At 43.8% G+C, this 15,697-nt stretch overlaps 1 protein-coding gene across 4 annotated transcripts in view; it reads left to right on the top strand.

The window, feature by feature from the left end:
• Positions 1–14,283, top strand: part of ZSWIM6 (zinc finger SWIM-type containing 6) — a 95,689-nt gene extending 81,406 nt beyond the window's left edge. For all 4 annotated transcript variants that reach the window (XM_083703423.1, XM_083703422.1, XM_083703421.1 and 1 more), the window contains 4 exons: positions 3,446–3,603; positions 5,401–5,564; positions 8,471–8,552; positions 11,232–14,283. In XM_083703423.1, coding sequence (XP_083559549.1) covers positions 3,446–3,603; positions 5,401–5,564; positions 8,471–8,552; positions 11,232–12,094 — 1,267 coding nt within the window. In that variant the 3' untranslated portion in view covers positions 12,095–14,283. The remainder of the gene's footprint in view (positions 1–3,445; positions 3,604–5,400; positions 5,565–8,470; positions 8,553–11,231) is intronic.
• The last annotated feature ends 1,414 nt before the right edge of the window (positions 14,284–15,697 follow it).

The following is a 15,697-nucleotide window of genomic DNA, read 5'->3' as shown; positions in this document are numbered from 1 at the left end:
AATGAGTGAGTGAATGAACAAGAACCGCAAGACTGATTTAAGGAACAGGTGGGTTTGAACACTGGTTCTCACCCAGTTAACTCACACATTGCATAGCATGAGTTATTTGAAAATGTTCTCTAACTTCTGTTTTTTAACCTTCTGATACAAGCAGTTCAGTTGCTTTAATCCTCTCCCCTGCTCCAAAAATGAAATTCCCAGCAGTAAAAATTCAAGAGATAACCCTGATTTTCATCTTTCTAAAAAAAGATATCTGCTGTGCTTGACACCAAAAGCCTCAGTCCTGTAATAAATTGATCTTGTAATAAATAGCGCTGGGGCGAATTGCCTTGGTAGCTCTTCACCTTTTCGAGTATGAGCAGCTGTCTTGCAAACACAGACTGACTCGGAAAACAATGGCAAAGTTTCCTCCTTGCAGCTCTGTGCATTCTGTGGAAACCTCTCTGAAGTTGTGTTTATCATTGTTGGTAGTAAATCCCAGGGCTCTAATCTGTTTAGTCTGTCTTTCAGGGCTGCTTAATGGGCAACCCTTCCTGTTCTCTCAGAGCTGGTGAGGGTGGGGTAAGGAGAGGATAACGTTCATGTTAGAGCTATGCTGCTGCATGGTCAGTCCAGTTCTTTTGTCTGTTTCATTACCAGCCATCCTTGGGCACTCCTGGATAGAAAATTGGAATTAAATGAGGTGTGTCACAGCATTAAAATAGCTGATAGTCTCCTTTTTGCTTTCAGTTCTAGGGCGTTAGGCCTGTCCCAAGGGAGTGTTGAACTTACTCCTTGGGGTGGCTGTGAGTTTATATATCTCAAAGGAAGCCCTTTGGGAATACAACTGTGACACACACTAAGAGCAGGGTGGAAATGGGACCCATCTGGTCTACCAAAGAGAGACTCTTCTGTTTGACCCACAAAATTTTCTATTAGAGCTAAGAAGAAGAAGAAGAGTTTGGATTTGATATCCCGCCTTTCACTCCCCTTCAGGAGTCTCAAAGCGGCTAACATTCTCCTTTCCCTTCCTCCCCCACAACAAACACTCTGTGAGGTGAGTGGGGCTGAGAGACTTCAAAGTGTGACTGGCCCAAGGTCACCCAGCAGCTGCATGTGGAGGAGCGGAGACGCGAACCCGGTTCACCAGATTACGAGACTACCGCTCCTAACCACTACACCACACTGGCTCTCTAAGGCAACTTGAGACAGTAACACAGCCTGTAATATGAACAAAGTATGCTACAACTCTGGAATATGTCCATTGCATGCTTGGGGCAGAGTACAGTCGCACCTTGGATCCCGAATGCCTTGCGACTCGAATGTTTTGGCTCAAAAACACCGCAACGGTTTGCGAACGTTCTTTGGAAGCCGAACGTCCGGCGGGGCTTGCACAGCTTCCGATTAAGTGCAGGAAGCTCCTGCAGCCAATCGGAAGCTGTGCCTTGTTGTCGAATGTTTTTGGAAGTCAAATGAACTTCCGGAATGGATTCTGTTTGACAACCAAGGTACGACTATACTCTGCATTTCAAGAACTTAATTTTTTCAAAAACTGAAAATTAAAAATCATATGAATTGGATTCTGCACCAAGAGAAGCAAGCATTATGAAAACGTATATGCATGGTGCAAATTAATCAAGACTTGCATAATTTCACTTTCATTTTGTATGATATGTTCTGTAGTTTTAAAAACTATTACACATAAATTATTCTGGTTATGATTGTTATCAAGAGAGAGGAATACCACCAGACGCTTTGTAAACTAGGCTGCAAAGCTGTGCTTGCATACATGAATGGCGTCTTCTGCTCAAGGGAGGGCTGTTTTGCACCTCAGGCTATAAAGTTATGCAATAAAAGGTGGAAAAAATCTAAAGACAGCCTTCTTCTTGTGCAAAATCTGGTGGAGCCTTTTGCACAAGTAGAAGCAGGAAAATGGCTGTAGAATCCATGGAACCACGTAAAACTGAGTGATGCCAGCATCTGTAGAAGCCGGAGGACACCATTTAACTGTGAAGCAGTAGTGGTGATTCTAATTCTTCAGAGGGCCGTGCTGATTCAGAGGGCCATTCCCAATGATGATGTTGAAGATAAAATCCCACAGATGCACATGTTCACACAGAATTCTGCTTGTTGACATTCCTTTTCCAACTGTCCTTCAGTACTTCTTTGACCTTTGAAAGGCTGAGGTTGCTCTGTTCAGGGAAGTTTTTAATATGTAATGCTGTACTGTTTTTAACACTGATTGGGAGCCGCCCAGAGTGGCTGGGGAAACTCAGCCAGATGGGCGGGGTATAAATAATAAATTATTATTATTATTATATGAATCACCGTGATAGGGAGTTCATGAAAAAAAAAACCCCAGCTATTTTCATTCAAGTAAATTACAGTGTAGACCCTTCTAATAATAGGTCTGTAGTAGGAAGAGAAATAACTTATCAGCTTAGGGCAACTATTTCTTGTTAAAGCTATTGTAACCTTTTCCAACCACTATTTGTAGGTTTGCTTCATATTCACTTCTTTGCATTATGTTAGGCAGAGGTTTTTTCTTTGCAAGAGAAACTGCTGTCACCAGAATAGCTTCTAAAATGATGTTCACTAGTTTGTAGATAGTTAAACGGCTGTCTGCTAAATTGGCAGATACCAAACCATTACTAGAATGTCCCATTTTCCCACTAAAAACATAAAGGTGAGGAAAGTCATATCAGGAGAAAAAAATGTCCCCCCCCCCATTTTTGAAACTTAATTTTGAAACACAGATGCTAAAAGTCCAAAGCATGGAGAAATTCTTACTTAAGTTCTAGTTTTCTTAATTAGGAGAAACAGGCTCCTCACTGCCCTCAAAGGCTGAGTTTGCACCACACCATAAGCCATAGCTAGGGTTTGTTCTTGTTTGAGTGAAACAAACTATGATCCCTGGCTTGGATATAATGATTAAGCCAGGGATCGTGGCTTGTTGCTTGCACTAGGGAAGGAGCAAAGCAGGAACAAGTTCTGCACTCACAGCAAACCATTAACTATGGTTTAGTGCGACAAGCAAGGCCATTTTGCCTATGACCTTGTTGAGACATAACACCAAACCACAGTTTGTCCTTACGATAACAAGCTTTGAGCTCACATGTTCTCCTCCTTCGCATGCAAGAGGAGGGGATCAAAAGCTTTTGCCTTTGAACTGCCCACAGATCTGTGTGATAGCTGAACTGAAGGGAACTGGTTTTGTTTAAACTTTGCAAACAACGGTTGCCACAAGGAACTGCACTCCCTTCAAAGACAGGAGCTTTCAACCTCCCCCTGCTGTGTATGGAGGAGGAGGGGCACAGTGTATGAGCCTGAAGCTCAGTGCAGCCTTAATCTTGTAATGAGAAACTAACCAGACCTTTGTCTACATATTGCAGCATTTCTGTAGAAGGCACAACTTTTCTCATGACTATAATTTAATTATCCACGTATGTGTGTTTCCTGTTTACAGATTACTAGTATTGGAATCCACAGCTCCATCAGGAGATATGTCTCGTCCACATCACATTGCATCAGTCGTTCCAAATCGGTACCCCCGGTGGTTCACTCTAAGTCACATTGAATCTCAGCAGTGTGAGTTGGCATCAACTATGCTAACTGCAGCCAAAGGTACAGTGCTGGCAATTAAGCAGATATCTATTTTTAGTTGACTATATACATGAGTTTATATTGGTCTTGTTCACCAATGTGGTGCTAATGGGTATACATAATGTCTGCATGGGCCTTTCCTGGTCTCCCAGGGTTTCTTCTCTCTGCTCAAATTAGACTTGAAAGAAGCATTCTGTGGCAGACTATAGAATAAGTTGTGTTGTACTTGATTGCAGTGTGTCTGTGGTGCCCACAATGGTTTTTCCAAAAAGCTAGACAGTCCCTTATTACATGAATGAGCTCCCCTTTCCCTTCTCGTCCTCTGGTGCGGTTGGAAGCGGGGAGATTGGAAGCTCCCACTTCCCTGTTTAACTAACCCATGGTTGATCATTGTATTCAAACTCTGACAAAGTGTGGTTAATCTTAACCAAGGTTTAGAGAAACAAACTAGTCTCAAAACCATGACTTACAAAATTGATGTGTTTCCTTAAATATAGTTAAGACTAACCAAGTAACAACAGTTTAGGGTTCAAATGCAGTTAATTGTGTATGGAAGCAAAAGCTTTTGATCTCTTGGCTCTGCTGAAGCAGAAGAGTGAGGAAGAGGAAGTGTAGCATATATATCCGCAGTGAGCCAGGCTAAGTAGCCGAAGCAGTACTAAATAAAATGTACACAAGCACATCACTTGCTGTCCATGTGGCATGTCCAGCTCACGTGTGTGCAGCAGATTTATTTTGGTACATAGATGAATTCCTATAGAAATGGAAAACATGGATCTAGAATGTTGGGTTTAGTATCAGTTCACAAAGGAAGTCTTTGAAATATTTATTTCCATTGTTTGTAGATAGATAGTAGATCAGTAAAAGTATGCAGCATTTGAAACAAATAAAATATAATAAACAACGACAGCAACAGTACCGCAGTAAAAAGCAGAGCTGGCTTAACCAAGTCCTCTATAAGCCTCTGTAAACAAGTGTGTTCAGTGATGTAGCTGTCTAAGGGAAGAGAGATCCACACCAGGGATATAACTGCTGAGAAGGCACTGCCCCTATCCATACACAGTGAGCAACAGTTGCTGGTGGGATTAAAAAAATGGCCCCTTCTGCTGTCTCAAAACATAGGAAGACTGCTGTGGATAGAAACTTTCCATCAACGTACCTAGGTCCCAAGTCATTCCGGGCTTCGCATGTTAACATCAGCACCTTTCAACTGAGCCCAGTAATGTATAAGCAGCTAATGTTGATCCTGCAAGATAGGTGTTATATTGCTGCACAGCTAAGAACCAACCAATGCTCTAGTAGCAGCACTCTGCACACAGCTGCAAATTCCAGACCATATTAAAATATAACCCTACACAGAACACGTTGACGAGCAGTTGCCAGAGGCTGCAAAACTGTGTGGTCAGACTATGCCGGTGAACTCGATGGAGCTGCAAATTGACGCACCTTGTCACTGAAACCATGTGGGCCTCCAGTGACACAGATGAAACGAAGAGCAGCTCCAAACTACGCACCTGCTTCTTCAGGGGGAGTGCGGCTTGACCTAAAGCAGGCCAGATGGAAGTTTCTTGGACATGAGTAGTGTCTACCAACCGCAGCTCCATTTCCTAAGGATTTAGCTCCAGTTTGTAGGCTCTCATCTAGTCCACTGCCACCTCCAGGCACTGGTTCAGCACCATCACAACTTGCATCTGCTTCAGATGGTATGGAGATGACCACATCAGATGCATATTGATGACACTGTCTGTGCGATGGCACATTGCAATATTTCTGTCACTGCTTGTGTTCATGCATATATATTTTTGGCTGACCTTGCAGGTGATGTCCGAAGGCTTGAAACAGTGTTAGAATCTATCCAGAAAAACATTCACTCCTCATCGCACATCTTCAAGCTTGCCCAGGATGCATTTAAAATAGCAACGCTTATGGACAGTCTGCCAGATATCACTCTTTTGAAAGTCTCTCTGGAGCTGGGTCTTCAGGTATTTTTCTTCTTAATGCTGTTTTAATGCTTCAGTAAGATACTATAAAACCTTGGATCAATTTTGAACATGTCTTCTTGGCACAACCAGTTTATAACGAACTTTTCCTACTCATCCATGGTCGGTGAGCTCTTCTTGTTCTATTGCTATACCAGATGGCATGGCAAAGGGAATTAAATGGAAAATCTTTATTACTTTTTCACTTAGCTGGCTTAAAAAAAGAAAAAGCTGCCCTGCTGTTACAAGTTGTATGACGTATCAGTAGATTTACCTTGTATTCTTGGTATTAAAGAAGCACACAGGCTGACAGACACAGCATGTATAAATTGTGTGGCTGCTTTTGAAATGTGCTCCAAGCCAGTCCTAGAACTAGTCATCTGAAACCCTCAACCCTCAGAAGTATGGACACCAAGGCTGGTTTTCACCATCATGGTGTATCGCCAGCCACACACTGTGGTTTGGCAATATAGCACGTTGTAGAAAAAAACTCTGTTGGCCCCAGCCAGCAAGATGCTGCGTGAAGCTGCCGCAGCTCTCATTGTGAGAGTTGAGGCAGTTTCACCCCAGCGTTTCATGGGCTATGGCCAATACAGCTGGCCCCAGCCTGCTGCTCAGGCGGGGGGGGGGCGGTGAAAAGGCTCCTGCACCCAGTTGCATGAGTCCCGAGGCCCCTTGACCAGGCTCTGTTGGGGGTGGGAGAGCTGCCCCTAGTGGAGCCAGCCCTGATTCCCCTGTGCTGGAGCTGTAAGGACTTGGGGCTCCTTGACCAAGCTCCTTCTGCCTTTGCTGGTGTGTGGGGGGGGGAGAGGGGAGCAACCTTGCCTGCTTGCCCCCCACTTCCCGCAGACGGACCAAGCAACAGTAGCCAAGCACACAGAACCTGTCAGGCTTTGTGAATTGGACTGCCTTCACCTTCACCCATGCAGGTGCGCTGTCTCTTTCCTCTGGTGGGGGGCTTGTTCACCCCAGGAAGAAGGACACAGCCCACCCTCCCGGACGAAATCCAACAGGTGCAGGGTGCAAAGCCCACCCTTTCCACGCCTTGCAGAGAGGGGCCGCCAGCAGCATCAAAGAGCCCCTACACCGCCTGGCTGCCTTCCAGCAGGAGGGTGGGCTCCACATACCCTCCCAGAGAAGGCAGCCAGGCGGGAAGTGGAAGCTTCATGCTCCCCAGCTGAGCGGCCCCAATCTCACTCCTACTTGCGTTCACTTAAACAGAGCCCCCATCCCACCGCTGGCTCCGTAAAACTGCTTGGCTGAGGCAAGGACAGCTGCATGCTCCTCAGCCAAGCAGTTTAAAGAAGCAGAGGAAGGAACAAGCTGTAGAGGCACCTCACTGATTCAGCTTGATTCTCTCTGCCAAGGCAGAGTGAAATGGCTGTTTCACCAGTAGTATATAGCTGGTGAAAAGGGACGCGGGTGGCGCTGTGGGTTAAACCACAGAGCCTAGGACCGATCAGAAGGTCGGCAGTTCAAATCCCCGCGACGGGGTGAGCTCCCGTTGCACGGTCCCTGCTCCTGCCAACCTAGCAGTTCGAAAGCACGTCAAAGTGCTAGTAGATAAATAGGTACTGCTCCGGTGGGAAGGTAAACGGCATTTCCGTGCGCTGCTCTGGTTCGTCAGAAGCGGCTTAGTCATGCTGGCCACATGACACGGAAGCTGTACGCCGGCTCCCTCGGTCAGTAAAGTGAGATAAGCGCCACAACCCCAGAGTCGGCCACGACTAGACCTAATGGTCAGGGATCCCTTTACCTTTACCTTATATAGCTGGTGAAGCTGCCGCCGCTTGAGTTCCACTGCCTCCAGCTCCCAGTTAGTTTATTTCTCCCTCTGCATGCAGGATGATGGAGGCAGAGGGACTTGAGCGGTGATGGTTTCACCAGCAATATGCCGCTGAGTGATGCTGTCATCGCAGTCTGCCCCCACATACTGGTCCTGGGAGATATATCGTCCAGGCCTAATGGACACCTTTCCTTTGTTAGATCAGTGCTCTAATGCAGTGATTCTTGAACTGTAGTCTACACTGTGTGAGGCACACATAAAATAGACCTAAATGCTGACTAACTCTTCCAAAGAAATGGTGGCAAAATACCACTTAACGCTCTGCTCATGGTGCAGCTGCACTGAATGCAAAGCCATAGAGTGAGGGAGTATATTAAATATTACTAGGTAGTAGGTAGATTTTGCTCAATTTGTGTGGATGCTACTATCTCAGCTGACAATCCAAGAAACAATTATGTTAGAGTACGTAGTCCAGCTGCATTGGAACACAGAGAGTATTCAGTTCTTTGGAAGCCTTCCACGCAGTAACCATAAAATGTGGTGGATTGCAAAGAATAGGCAAAGTAGAGCAGCAGTCTGCGATATTGAAAAAGGTAAGAACTACTGCTATTTAAGGTTATGATATTTATCTTTAGATGCGTAACTGCTTGCATATCTCCAGAATAGTTTGGATCTCCCGGCACACTGGGAGAAAAGCAGATTACCAGGGAATTGGTTCCAAAATGTCCAAGGATCTGCTCACCCTAGTTCAGCTTGGGGATACGGAGAGGAAGACTGGGAATCCTCCCTGTTCCTTACTTACCTTTGGCATCATAGCAGTTGGAGTTTCTGGGGGAAATCCAGAATTTCCACGTTATTAGATTACAAGTGGGTTAGCCTGGGGAAGTCAGGGAGCCTGTAGCCCAGAGAAGCTGCTTTCTGGATGCAATGTTTTCCTCTCTCAAACACTTAATATGTGTAAGAAATGCTTCTCTTTCTTGTGGCAGAGCTGATGGAGAGACTCCAAAGTGCCCCTTTTGACTAATTTCTAAGCAATGCGTATTCTCATTTTTATTACATTATAACTCTATGCTACAGTTTTAGTCTTGAGTCTCCCTAAAATGCTCATCTTTTTTGTGAACAGGTTATGCGCATGACCTTGTCAACGTTGAATTGGAGGCGGCGGGAGATGGTGAGGTGGTTGGTAACATGTGCAACAGAAGTAGGTAGGTGGTGCCATTGGTCTCTGATGAATTCTGATTTAACTAGCACTGTGAAATGGTGTAATCAGCCAATCAAGCATTTTATTTGTATGTTGCCTTTCCAAAGTTAAGACCGTGCAAAAAAACCCACAACCCACATAATTACAAACATAACAAAACAATATATAAAACATTAAGAAATGCACAACCAAATTGAACTATTTCCACATAAGATAGAAAAAATATCAATAACAACAACCACAACCACGACAATACCCCAACCCAGGAACCTATTCAGCACCCTCACCTTTTGTAGCTGGAGTCAGTCCAGGCCCTGCCCTCCCAGACCAGATGGCACAAGGCATGCAAGGCAGGGAGCAGGTCTTCCAGGACTCACAGCCAAGATGGTCTCTATATGCTGCTCTTCCAGGAAGAACCTGGGTACTTCTACATCAATTATGTATCTTGTATCTTGTTTTGTTTTTTATTTACCTGTGTCTGTGCCGTAATGTCACACTGACATGAACTCAGAGTACAAAACTTAAACTGTCCTCAGCAAGAGAGCCTGATCTCCATGCAGGAGATCCCAAACAGACAGAGGAATGCAGCCACCTGAAGGAAGCAGCTTAACCTTACTTGCTATGTCCCCAAATAAAAGATTGGGAACATCCTTTGCAGGAATTTATATAGGATAGAAGCTGAAAAGTGTTCCCTTACATGAATTATGTCAAGGAGGCAGGAGAAAGGCATTCCCCTCATATTCTCCCAAATTTAGAGCAAATTATGAAATGCCAGTAGTGTTCCAATGGTTGTGCAGTCACAAGAACAGTAAAGTTCTCTACAAAGTTATTCAAATTAAATAACTTTTTAGAGAGCTGCATGTTCTCTTAGATGCCACATCGATCACACATGCCTCTCTTTTTCTCTCTCCTTTCAGTGTGTCTTCTAAAATCATAAACTGATTTGTCCAAACCTTTGGCTGTATTCCTAGTTTTATCTGTTACTCACGGCTGCTTTATGGTTTGCAGCTTTCGAATTTGGCCGCCAACAGACTTGTGCCAGGAGTGTAGAGTGCCATTACTTTCTGAGAAACTGGAAAGGAAAACCCAATCTGTATTCTGTTTCTGGTTTTATGAAGATGGGTGCTCTTCCCCAAGCAGATTTTCTACATCACTGCAACACTTAGTGGTCAGGATTGCATTTTCCCTGTGTCTGTTGCGTTTACTATTCTTTGCTCTCCTATCAAGCGATGCTATCAGCAAATTTGCATCCTCTCTCTTTCTCTTTTTTAATAGCATGTTTGTCTTGGCCAAGTTAATTGAAACCTAGATTGAGTTCTAGATATTAGAGGGCAAGTGTGTTTTGCTCAGTTAACTATTGGCAAGCAAATTGCTTTTTTATTCCGCTGTACATTAGCATATATATGTATAGCTTCCATAAGGAAGCTGTAATGTCAAGCAAAGATCACCTCTGAGACTCTAGGAAGTTTGTAAATGAGGGACATGTTTGTTTATGTAAATGAAGGCCTGGCATTGAGTGGATGGCCTCAGTGCCTAGCGTTGGGTAAGGAGGGGGTATGTGTATGCATGCATTATAGTACAGCAGGGCCCAACTGAGCAAAATAAGGACCTCTGGGTGTGGTTAGATGAGTGCACAGATGTGTGCAAATTACTTTGAGTAATAATGAGGCACTCAAGCTGCCTATAAGCTTCAATTTATGAAGCCCATCAGTCATCGTTCGCCCTCGCAAGAGCAACAAAAGGGTACTAAAGAAACCTGCACATTTCAGATCGGAAGGCTGGTAGTGACTCTAGATGAAGATGTTGCCTTTAAGGACAGAGATTTCTATTTTCCTGCTGGGGTTATATCCAGTTCAGTTTTGACTTCTTCCTTTTTTTTTTCATGGAAGGGGGTGTTAGTTCTTTAAGAGGGAAATACATTGAGCGTTGGGACATTTTGGGAATGGGCCACACACACACTCAAGCTTGGGGGGGCAGTTTGTTCACACAATGTGTTGTCTTGGTATGCTAATCTTTATTGGAGCCGTATCATTGGGATTCTCAATCTAGTTTTCATCGCTTCCAAAGATAGGGACCAAGGGGTCTTCAGCCCTCCAAAGTTGATGGGCATTGCCATTCAAATGGTGTGTATGCACCACATCATGTGATCAATTATGTGGAGTGGGGCGTACCTGCCCCCCCCATTTTTTATTCAAGTTGGCACCCCTGCTTCCAAATGAGGTGTGCAGGCTAAAGTACAGTGGTATCTCAGGTTACATACGCTACAGGTTACAGACTCCGCTAACCCAGAAATAGTACCTCGGGTTAAGAACTTTGCTTCAGGATGAGAACAGAAATCGTGCTCTAGTGGCATGGCAGCAGTGGGAGGCCCCATTAGCTAAAGTGGTGCTTCAGGTTAAGAACAGTTTCAGGTTAAGAACGGACCTCCAAAAAGAATTAAGTTCTAAACCTTGAGGTACCACTGTAATAAGAACCGAAGTTGCTCATAGGCTGTGATAGGTTGGGTCTGTTCTTCCATTTTATTAGGAATGCTCAGTCCACCAACACACGGACATTGGTGGGCTCTTCTACCGAGTGTTACAGACAAGGACACCCCCCCCCCCAGGTCACAGGTTCGTTCTTTCTAGATACGTATTCGGGTCTGCCATATTTGGTGACAAACATTTCCTTCTGTGCCTCACAGGTGTTTATGCACTGGATAGCATCATGCAAAGCTGGTTTACACTTTTCACTCCGACCGAAGCGACTAGCATTGTTGCGACCACGGTGATGTCCAACAGCACTATAGTTCGCCTGCATCTGGACTGCCACCAGCAGGAGAAGCTTGCCAGCAGTGCTAGGACGCTTGCTCTTCAGTGTGCCATGAAGGACCCTCAGAACTGCGCTCTCTCTGCGCTGACCTTGTGCGAGAAGGATCACATAGCTTTTGAGACGGCTTACCAAATTGTCCTCGACGCTGCTGCAACCGGCATGAGCTACACGCAGCTCTTTACTATAGCGCGGTACATGGAGCATCGCGGCTACCCTATGCGGGCCTACAAGCTGGCCACGTTGGCCATGACGCATCTCAACCTGAGTTACAATCAGGACACACACCCTGCCATTAACGACGTTTTGTGGGCCTGCGCACTTAGCCACTCCCTCGGGAAGAACGAGCTGGCGGCGATCATACCTCTGGTGGTCAAAAGTGTCAAATGTGCAACGGTACTGTCGGACATCTTGCGTCGGTGTACTTTGACCACTCCCGGAATGGTGGGGCTCCACGGAAGGAGGAACTCGGGCAAGCTGATGTCATTGGACAAAGCGCCGCTAAGGCAACTCCTGGATGCCACCATCGGAGCGTACATTAACACCACGCATTCCCGGCTCACGCACATCAGTCCCCGGCATTACAGCGAGTTCATAGAGTTCCTGAGCAAGGCCCGAGAGACCTTCTTAATGGCTCACGACGGACACATTCAGTTTACACAGTTCATTGACAACCTGAAACAAATTTACAAAGGCAAAAAGAAACTGATGATGTTGGTTCGCGAACGGTTTGGTTGACAATAAAAACGTGTGTGAATGGGGGGTGGGTTGGGTTGTGGGGGGGGGGGAGCATTGGGAGGGTGGTATGTTTTTACTTGAGCCTGCCTTTGTATCCTTTTTAACTTAAAACAGAGCCACACCGGTATTATATGTGTATAGTTATATACTGAGTTTGCAAAACTAAATTGTCACGTTGTGAAAGTTTGTGTGTCGTTTTTTCCCTCTCTCTTCCCCTTTCCTTTTCTGTTTTCGTATGAGAGATTGAGAGGCTTAAAAAAAATAAAAAGTTTGGTTTACACTGAGTATATGTTGTTAAGTGGCAAAAGCCCACAGAGCTCTCCTGTTCTTTCTGTATATGTTCACAGCCTCAAAACAAACAAAAAAAAGAGAAATATATTGCAATGGCTTTAAAAAAAATACAAAACCAAACAAACACCTCCATCCTGTGATAAGTACCTCGAATGGCTCCAGCTTTACTCCTTTGTAACTCATCCTGACATTTCAGCTTATTTAAATGAACCAACCAACCCAACCACACAAATAACTAAATAGTTTCAAAGGCTGACCCACGTGGCTTTGCAGTGCTTGTTCATCCAGAAGCATGGCACACGATGCTTGTGCATGTGGAAACTTAGCGACTGTCAACATACATTCTCAGGGATTTATCTGGAAAATAAAATTAAAAAGAATGAGAGCATTTATTGTACTGTATATATATATATATTATACTATATGTCGGAATATTGAGAATAAAATATAACATTAACTAATTTATAAAGAAAAAAGAAAAAAAAAACCTATAATGCAAAATACTTGAAGCTGCAGTAGCTTGGTTTTTAAACAAACAAGGAAACGTATTGGAAAAGACTAAAGTGCGCCCAGCTTCAGGGCTGGCTCAGGTGATGAACTGAATATGCTGGGCATCTATGCAGAGCCACCTTTTTGGATTGAATTGTTGGATGGAAATTGGGGAGAATTTTATACATATATATATATTTATACAGGCGAGTGTATGCATATATACATATGTATGTATCCACACTTGCGTGCTTGTAACAGGTACTCTAGTCAAGAGGGGACAACACAGCCAGAGCAGCAAGCCTTAGCATTAAGAATACATACGGTATGCCAGATTTGGGGTTTGTGCCTCCTAGCCTAGAAAACTTAAATATCCCTTTTTCACACAGAGGATGGCTACAGATAACGTCGCCCCTACATTGCCGCTACTTGTAAACTTATCAAGGTGTGCACGAAACCTGTGTGACGTCCTGGCCACGTGTAGCACCTGGCCATTGGTAAGGTGACATTTCTTTAAAAACTGCTGGTCTTGATCCAAGCACAACAGGGGGAAAAGAGTTGTGCCCTAAAAATTGCCTTGCCACGCGGCTGGACGCTGCAAATGGCCAGTTTCCCATGTGGTTCATACCCACTGTGGTTAGTTCACAAGTGGCAACTGTGAGGTAGAGGTTTGCCTGTGGCTACCTACAATGTTTTCCAAAACAATTGACATAATACATTACACCTTTGCAGTGAGCTAATAATAAGCTAACCTTTGTGCACAAATAACATATATATTATATATATATATAAATATATTCTGCATAGGTATTTGACTTTGTGCAGGACAGAAAGTTGTGTAGGTATGACTGTTCTACTTTTCAGTTTGTTTGTTTTTTCAAAAAATATTTTTTATTTCTTCTAGAATTACTTCAAAAGAAAGCAGCCTTCTATCTTGCCTTGTCTTAATGCTTTAAAATAACCAAACTGGAGATCTAACTACCAAACTGTTCATTATATTATTATTACTGTTATTACCAACTTTGGTTACAGTATAGTGTCCTTTATTTTAGCTGATGGTTCTGTACCCTTGTGCTTTTTAAAGCATTTTTTTTTTAACATTTTGGTGCAAAAGTTGTCCCGTGTCTCTTGTTCCCTTTGTTAGAGAACATGCTAGAAGTATGTTTGTAGATTTTGTTTGTTTGTTTAGAGGGGGGGAACTTGTTTCATGCTCTCCATTTTATTTATTATACTAGGGGGAAAAGGTTGTATTTCATCACCCCATGTAAACATGCTCATGAAGTTGAAAGTAATTAAGATTTGATACACTGATATCAATTTATTTATGTAACTAAATCACTGTTTTATAAACTTGTTAATGATCAACAATTTTTTTTTGTTTTGATTAAAATTAGTTTTTTGAAAGTTGATTTTGGACTCCTTTTTGATATCTGTTGCATGAGAGGGAAGTTGGTGCTGAAACTTGCTTATGACTGGGATGAAGCCTTCATTGGTTACTGGGAAACAACCCAAGTTCCTCTAGTCAATTTTGCACTGAGTTTAAATATTAATGGCTGCCCCTGGACCAAGAGAGATGCTAACAATATTAGAAGTGCTCAGTTCATGGTGGGCATGTATAGAAACCCAGCGTGGAGACAAAAGCTCTCATAAGTGTCATCTCCATGTGAGACCTGTCCATCCATTAACTCAGCAGCAGCCCCTACTTCCGAGGTGTTGGCTTTTGGCTTGTTCAGCCCAGACACTGAGGTTCAGCTCCAAGGGCCTTCTGGCAGTTCCCTCACTGCAAGAAGTGAGGTTACAGGGAACAAGGCAGAGGGCCTTCTCTGTGGTGGCGCCTGTCCTGTATAATGCCCTCCCATCAGATGTCAAGGAAATAAGCATCTTAAGGCAGCCCTGTATAGGGAAGTTTTTAATGCTCGATGTTTGTCACTTTTTATTATTATTATTATTATTATTATTATTATTATTATTATTCTGTTGGGAGCTGCCCAGAGTGGCTGGGGAAACCAAGCCACATGGGTGGGGTATAAATAATAAATTTATTATTATTATTATTATTACAAATAAGGCCTCTGCATTAATGCAGCCTAGTTACGTTCCCTGGGTGCTTCTGAAGGTGAAGACTGCAGTGTAAATCAGCCCTCAGAGAAGCTGTTCCAGGTGACAAGTTGTTAATGTTGGGGTTTTACTGTCTCCCTTGTGAAAACCACATAGCAAACTCAAGATTCATATTCTGGAAAGTCCGATGAGGGATTTCTACTCCCACCAGCCCCAGCCGGCAGGGCTACTAAGATCGCAGTTGTAATCCCGCAACAACTGGAGGGCTAGGGATTCCTCATCGCTGCTATGCAAGTGCTTTTCCTCCCTGCTTTATGCATGTTTTCATGCTAAACTGCAGAATTAATAAAGGTAAACATGGCAGAAGAATGCTAACGAAGCAATTCTAGGCAGTGAGGTCTACTGCATCAAGGGGCTTTCTTCCTATTAAGTGTCCTGTGGATCGCACTAAACCAGAGAGGTTTTTGAACAATGGAATGTCTCCTCTAAAAGCGCTAGAAGCTTAAAGTAAGTGTGACAATGCACAAGCCTCATTCATATTTTGATGACATCTTAGGGAAACATTATGTGAAACAATTGCCTTTCCTTAATAGGGTCTGTCTATGCAGTGCATGTATGTGCATCTGTCTGTCTTTCCTGTCTGCATGCATGAGACGGAATGGGTTTCATTTACACAGGAGAGAATACTTCAGCCCATTCCGAACCTCAGTCATCGTTTGGAATTTAATTTTCCTGAGGTTTTGCAGGCAGCATATCCTACCAGGG

The sequence above is a fragment of the Podarcis gaigeae genome (genome assembly GCF_964106915.1).
Source record: "Podarcis gaigeae genome assembly, chromosome: 11".
In the NCBI taxonomy this organism is placed as follows: domain Eukaryota; kingdom Metazoa; phylum Chordata; class Lepidosauria; order Squamata; family Lacertidae; genus Podarcis; species Podarcis gaigeae.
This window is presented reverse-complemented; position numbering and strand designations above follow the sequence as displayed.